The 7,551-nt window shown below is 47.4% G+C and overlaps 1 protein-coding gene across 1 annotated transcript; it reads right to left on the minus strand.

The window, feature by feature from the left end:
- Positions 1–523: 523 nt before the first annotated feature.
- On the minus strand, positions 524–7,074 carry SPATA19 (spermatogenesis associated 19; the record flags this gene model as incomplete). The annotated part of the gene is made up of 6 exons (XM_084249939.1): positions 524–587; positions 2,340–2,417; positions 5,973–6,064; positions 6,225–6,317; positions 6,771–6,827; positions 6,997–7,074. The coding sequence occupies 6 exons, from the start codon at positions 7,072–7,074 to the stop codon at positions 524–526; spliced, it is 462 nt and encodes a 153-aa protein (XP_084106065.1).
- Positions 7,075–7,551: the final 477 nt, after the last annotated feature.

Here is a 7,551-nt window from a genome sequence, read left to right on the forward strand (position 1 = left end):
GAAATGTTAAAAATTCTTCAGAGTAAAAAGGATTATGTCAGAAATTTGGATCTACATAAAGAAAAAAAAAAGAAAGTGCTAGAAAAAAGAATAAATGAAGATAATATAAATACTTGAGTGAAAGAAACAAGCCCCCATTCCTTCAGGAGGCTCTCCTGCCCTTGTCTCCCCCCAGCATTCCCTAATATTCTAGGTGAACCCAGTATGACCTGCATTACACTGTGTCATGATAGTCTATTGTCTCCCTGCATGACTGCAAGTTGTGTGTCCCCAGAAACAAGCCCATGAAGTATTCAGTGTCGGATGGATGGATGGATGGATGGATGGAGAATGTGGGAAATGTGGATAGGTAGGTGGGTGGGTGGATGGATGGATGGAAGGCAAAGGAATCACATAAGAGGCCTGGTTGGTGGTTAAATAGTATGTCTCTTTATTAGCCGTTCAGTGAGAAGATTCCAGTGCTGCCACTGTTGCAATGAAGGGATCACCTGCTGGATTCTCTCTGCCCAGGTGTGATCCCTCTTCAGGTCAAGGGGGATGGACATTCTTCTGACACAGGCTGCTCCTTGATCTTAAAGGACATCAACCTGGGAAGCAGAGAAATGCCCAAGGGGCATGTCAACATAATGTGGGGTAGCTAAAGAGCAGGATGGAAAAGGACACCTAACTCACTGTATCTGATATTCACAGAGCTGGTGTATAGAGCAGAAGGTAGGGCGGTAAAGTATTAGATAGAGCTGGGTTTAAGCCTGTCTCTACTTCTTCAAGTTCAAAAGCTTTCTGATTCCTCATTTCTATTAACATTAGGAAAACATGGGTGCATACAACATTTTTGTTGAAAGAGGTATGCTGGTGCCATTGCCCTAAAGGCTTTGTTCTAAAGTATGAAGAAAGTGAGGCACAGAGGCAGCAGACAACTTGGCGGTGGCAGAGTTGGTCGGGTCCCCAGCCTTGGTTCCTCAGGTCTGTGTTAAACTCCAAAGTCTACATAATGGGGGTGAACAATGCCCTCCTCTGAATGTCCTTTTGGACCAAACAGGCCTTGTGCAGAAGTGGCCATGCAGTAAGTGCTCAATAAATGCCAGTATTACATCTCTGCAGCCCTCTTGTAAGCATGTTAGGGGTCACTCCATCCCCTCACGATGGCCAGCACAGGCCTTTTGTATCAGCAGGTGCAGGCACCATTCCCTAAGTGGAAGTCTCCTGATGTTGCCTTTCCAGCTCCTGAGTCACAGGACAGCCACTGTTAGGACCACTGGTACCACTGCAGACCAAGAGGTCCTATGGCCCAATGTCACAGCCCCAATTGGTGACAGGACCACAACCTATGTGCCCTTGCTCCTGACTTCAGTGTCTGTGATCTTGGGGTTCAGCATGGGGTCAGTGGACCAGCAGTGGCAACACCTGGGAGCACTGGAGATAAAGACTGCAGCCCCTCCAGTCACCCCCCATACACACACCCACAGCCTACAAATGCAGGCGGTCAAGAAGGTGTCAAAAGTCAGAAAGGCCAGGGCCTCCCTGGTGGCTGAGGGGTTAAAGACAGTGCTATCAAGCTATTGCCATGTAGCAGGAGTTCGATCCCCCGCAGGCTGGGGAGCAGCCCACATGGCACGGCAGAATTCCTGCCTCACTTGCTGCTCCCCTCAGCAGTGTATTTCAGTGAATCTGCCTGTTCTGCTCCCCACTCTCTATGGTGGATCCTCCTCTCACCCCCTCCCTGCACCTCTGGCTCATGCTTCTTATATGCATAAATAAATAAATCTTAAAAAAAAAAATGTCAGAGAGGCCAATCTAAACTTGACTTTCAGTCCTCCCAGAAACTGAAGAAAGGTACTACTGGAGCCTAAGACAGCTGCCCCTCCCAGTCCCACTAGCCCCAAGCACAGACCCCTCACCAACAGGGAAAGGTTAAACCTAGTCAGCAAGCCCCCACCTAAATACACCATCATCTCAGCCCAGGGCGGCCACCTCCTATGCCCAGCTCCTCACCTGTAGGTAGTCTTCAGCAATCAGAGAAGTAATTTCTGTCTTGAAGCTGCTGAAAGGATTCATCCGAAAGATGGCACAGGCTATGGGTGTGGAAGAGAGAGTGTAGACAGGGCAGATGGTAGGATAGCAGCTCCTAGCCAGGGTGCCATGGCACAGAGCTGACAAGGTCTACAATGCTGCTTGGGCACAGAGGCCTACTAAGGGCCACTCAGCCTAGACAGTCTCCAGACCCAAACAGGAACACAGGCTTGGGCTGGGGCTAAAGCAGACCCACAGAAGGGAGCCAGCAGCCACCCCAGACCCCTGCCCCCAGTTAGGAATAAGTCAGCACGCTCGCAGCAGCTTACCTTCGTCTCACCTGCTCTATCCGATCTCGCATAGCTTCTTCTCTCACCTCGCTTGGCACTTGGAAGATTCGGGTATGGCTGCAAAACACCATTCAAACATGGGGGTTCTTCTAAGGAGATAAATGGGTTCATGCACCTCCCTGCACAAGGCAGAGGTGAGTCACACAAGCCAGAGCTAGGTTGGTGTCCAAAGATAGTGAGAAGAATGAAGGTATTCAGAGGAAGGAGAGGTCACCCCAGCTCAAGGTGGAAAAGAAGGGTTCCAGGGAGGAAAGGGGCAGACCTTGGACCCTGAAGGCCAGATGGACGTGCCCGGTTGCCAAAGTTCTCGTCAGCATGAAAGGTCCCACCCTGGCCTGTTGAACCAGTCCCTTCCCAGCTCATGGGTCAGCCCACTTTCAATGTCCTTCTAGAAACCTTTCAACACCTAGACGTGTGCAATCTGATCTTCCCCCTGCCTCTCCCCCCCACACACACACACACGACTGTCTCAGAGTTGCCACAGTGCTTCTCTCACCTTTTCTTTGTTTTTTTTTTAAGATTTATTTATGCATAAAAGAACTGGGGTGCAGGCCAGAGGTGCAAGAGGGTGAGAGGATTCACCAGAGACAGAGCGGGGAGCAGAACAGGCAGACTGATGGAGTACACTGCTGAAGGGAGCAGCGGGAGAGTCAGGAGAGGTCTGCTGCGCCATGTGGGTAGATCCCCGGCCAGGAATCAAACTCATGCTGCAGTGGCTGCGGATAGCTTCATAGTGCTGAGACTTTAATGCCTCCACCACCAAGGAGGCTCTTCTCACCCTTTCTTTAACATCCTCACTTTTTATCCAACTAGTTAACTTTGATCCTTTTGAAACTGAGGGCTTTTATTCTTTTTCTCTCTTCCAGAGGTCCAAGTAAACTCTAAGTGATCAGCATATATCTACTAAATAAATGAGTGAACACTAATGCTTAATAAATGGTGTGTTTTCCCTGACCACATACTCACTGAAATTCAGAGGAAGCTACCAAAATCAGTGGATTATGGGGAAAACCAGACAGTTTATTGGCTTAAAATCTCCACAGAAAATTCAAGATAACTCTTCTACTGAACTGACACTTCTCTCAAGGACTTTTTTTTTTTTTAAGATTTATTTATTTATTCAAGAACTGGGATACAGGCCAGAAGCATGGGAGGGTGAGAGGATTCACCAGAGACAGAGTGGGAAGCAGAACAGGCAGACTGATCAAAGACACTGCTAAGGGGAGCAGCGGGTACAACAGGAGAGGTCTGCCGCACCATGTGGGTATCTCCCTGGCTGGCAGGGAATCAAACTGGAACTGCAAAGGCTGCGGACAGCTTCACAGCACTGTGCTCAACCCACTGCGCCACCGGGAAGGGCCTCTCAGGGACTTTTTACTCCAGCATTTGCAATATTGTTCTGTCTCTTCATTTTTAGTTTGTATAGGTTGTATAGGGATAAACTTTCAAATGTCTGCCTTTGCATCTGTTCAGGTGACCAAAGAACTGGTGCTGACAAGGGGCAATAGGTAAAAAGGAAATGGGCAGGAGGGTACCAACGGGCCACCTCCAGTGAGTCAGGGATTCAAACTTCCTTCTGTGCTGTGGGTACCAGAGTTGTGTGGTGGGGACCCCCATCCCCTAGGCCAACTCATTGGCCTAAATGTCTCATATAGTCTCTTGCCAACCTCAACCCTAGGCTATATTGAGCACTAGATGCAGCTGGGCATGGATTATAGTTGAGATTGAGCCACAAACAGAGGGCTGTTCTTTTTACTTTCCTGGTATAGAGCCTTGGTGGCGGGGGGAAGGGGGAGGGAAAGCTTGTTCCTACTGTTAAGATCCAGGTGCTTAACCTCTGGTTAGTGAAAACATCCAGCTGTTTCAGTTTTGGTGGGAAGGGAGCAAGTGTTTAGGATATCACAGCCTCAGGCTGCAAATAATATCCTCTTCTACAAGAGACGTAGGGGATCTGGCCTACCATTCCCTGCTGGCTGGGGCTCCAAATGATCTATACTGGGAGCTTTAGGATCAATCCAGTAATCATCACTCTTTACCCCTACTCCAGTAGTTCTCCAATAGTGCACCCCCTATCTTGGATGCCATCTCCATGCACCCCCTTATTCAGCGCAGTGCCAGTTTTCCAAAGTCCCCAATGTGGGTTAAGAATTGGAGGGGAGTGCAGAGGGTAGTATCCCTCCCTCTCATGAGCTGTACTGCCCCAGCACCACTGCAAACACCACAGTTCAATTCGAGTTTTTCCTACCCCCTTCCTCTGGACCATTGCTCTTGAGGCATCCTTCGGTCATCTGTTTATCTTTCAGGAGCCAAGGACTTTGTGCTCTTGCATTTTAGCTGAGTACATGGAGGAGGTGGACTTCACTCTGCCACCACCTTGCCGGGCTCGCCTCCCTTCACAGTTTGTGGAAGACCAGCTTAATCACACAGTTCTTCTACTGGGAAAAAACACCCCAACAGAACACAAGTTTCAAAGAGGAAATAGGGAAGACTGTGGTGAAGGAAAGAAATTGTTTTCTGCGCTGGCTGCCTCACTCCCTCTCCCTTGAGCCCCAGCACTTGAGGGATGGCCTGTTTACGCGGAGGCAATGGAGGCTAAGTCTCCATGACATGCAGTGCAGCATTCTAGTCTCAGGCTCTGAGAAGCCGCCACTCCTCTCAGTTGCCGATGAGGACTTTGACTTTTGCATTTTAAGATCTCATTTTCTTTTAGTTCTGTAAAGTGCAACTACCTCTGAACAAATCAAGTGCAAGAATAGCAGAAATCTGTTTTGTTTTGTTGTGTTTTGTATTGTTATTATTTTTTTCCTCCCATGTCTTATTTGGTTCCCCTCTATTCCTCCAATAAGTGAAGCCATCCAATATTTTTCTTTTTCCTTCTGACTTATTTCACTGAGCATAATTCCTTCCAGCAAATGAACAATGATGTAAAATATACATAAATTAAAAAAAGAATTTTAAAATATTGTAACAGCATATTACAAAAATGTACAACTTAAAATTATTAAAATGTGTTCAGGGAAAAGAAAAAAAAGAATAACAAAAGTCTGATATTTATTCAGCAGCATTTTAAAAGTGGTAAGCAAGCTCAGTTTTCCAAGCTCTGAAATCATTTTAAAATTTAGCAATGATCTGGGTTTTTGAGAGAGCAAAAATTTTCCCTTAAGATTCCAGACTCCCTGTGGGGGCCTCCCTGGTGACACAGGGATTAAAGACACAGCACTATGAGGCTATCGCCAGCCAGTGCGACATGAGTTCCATCCCAGGCAGGGAGCTCACCCACATGGCACAGCAGATCTCTCCTGTCTCGCCTGCTGCTCCCCTCAGCAGTGTATTTCAGTAGATCTGCCTGTTCTGCTCTCCACTCTGTCTCTGGTGAATCCTCTCACCCCCCACACCTCTGCCTACACCCAGTTCTTGTATGCATAAATAAAAAATCTTTAAAACAAAAAGATTCCAAAGTGAGACTGAAATGTTTTCTTAGCCAAAGGAATGGTCATCTCTAGAGAAGAGATTTTGAGGGTTTGCATTGGTCAGGAATTCTGAAGAGGGGATGTGGGCCTTCTTTGCATCCCCCTCCCCACAACTTGGTTTAGGGCAAATAGGAAGCTTTACCTCCATCTTATGAACTGGATTCTTGTTCTCTCCTCCAGAACCTCTTGACTCTGGCTTGCCAACAAATCAGACTTTGAGAGATGATGCTTCACCTAGGAAATCCAGGTAGGGTCCACATGGATAAAGGACTCCATGGTGGGTGGAGAACCCAACCCAGATAAGCTCATCCATTTAAGATCCTTTTCAGGAACCCCCTCCCTTCTTCCCCTCTCCCTCACTTTCCCTGGGAAGACTGTACAAACTCAAAATTACCACATCTCTGGTCACGTGAACGTCTTGGCCATGAGTAGCGGGGAGGTTGGAGGACATCTTCTCCTTGATGTCCTGGGAAGCTTCCTCTTCAGTCTGAAAAGAGAGTCATTTCCCTTTGACAGCATCACTCTGTGGCTGAGCTCCCATCCTTCCTTCCTCTTCTCTTTCCCCTTTTCTTCCTCTCCATCACAACTCACTTGCTGCCTGTCTAACACTCTATGACTCTTAGTTCCAGCAATAAACTCACCTAATGCTACCTTCCTGGGGGAGTCCAGGGAACTCACTAAGTCTGTGGCCCTATCCTAAGGCATTCTTGAGACACCTTGGAAGCAAGGGTGATATATCTAAAACCCTTCATCCAGTCTACTTGAGAAGCAGAACAGAGCTAGTGGAACTTAGGTGAATTGGACGCATTTCTGGACAGGGTGTTTGTCAATGAATTTAAGTTTCTCACTTCTAAAGAGAGGGGATACCAATACCCTGTAGCTCTTGGGACCAGTTCTCTGGAATTTGAACTACCCTAAGTCATAGAGTAATTGTACTCACTTTTTTCAACCAGTGCTGGACTACAGACAGAGCCTCACTTTCCACAACTTCAATGTCCTGCAATGAATTGGTAAATTATTAACCTCAGAGTACCTGGGACTCAGCCTCCCCCATTCTTATCCAGTTATATACTGTAAAATCTTCTCTCTGGAAGTGCAGCAGGGAGCTTAGTAGGGAAAAGCTACATGAGAAACAATTCCACGTGGCCCCCACCAACTCCACTTACCGAACTGGTTTTTGGTGGGAAGGGGAACCCTGCACCTTTCCGGGTGAGAATGTACACAATCCATGTTGTAATTATCATCTTTGGACTTATGCCAGGCCTCCTTCTTGGCTCCCTCCTTCCATTGAAGCTGCCTGAGAAAGCCTCTGGAATAAGGAGGTCATTGAAGGGATGGACCCAGTTGATTGGCTGGCCAGTGATGATGTGACAATGACCTCCCTTACTCTCCAGGCTCCTCCCTTCACCATAGGCTTCCCTATGCCAAGAGCTCAGAAATGGAGAGATAGGGGGAAGGGAGGTAAGGATAAGATATAGCCAACCGGCCAATGTGAGCCTGAGGAAGACATAGGGGGGAAGTTACCCCATCACAGATAGAGAATCTCCAGGGACTGGGAGGGGCTTGTGGCTGGTGGCCCAGTCTTGAGCCATGATGAAGCAGAAAGGGATTTTATAAACTGAAAGGATAATTTGTGACAAAATGTCCCGGGCCTTCCAAATATTCAATCAAACAATGCCATTAGCATTTCTTATTCTCACATACGCGAAAAAAAAGAACTT

Source organism: Talpa europaea (assembly GCF_964194135.1).
Source record: "Talpa europaea genome assembly, chromosome: 12".
Lineage (NCBI taxonomy): Eukaryota > Metazoa > Chordata > Mammalia > Eulipotyphla > Talpidae > Talpa > Talpa europaea.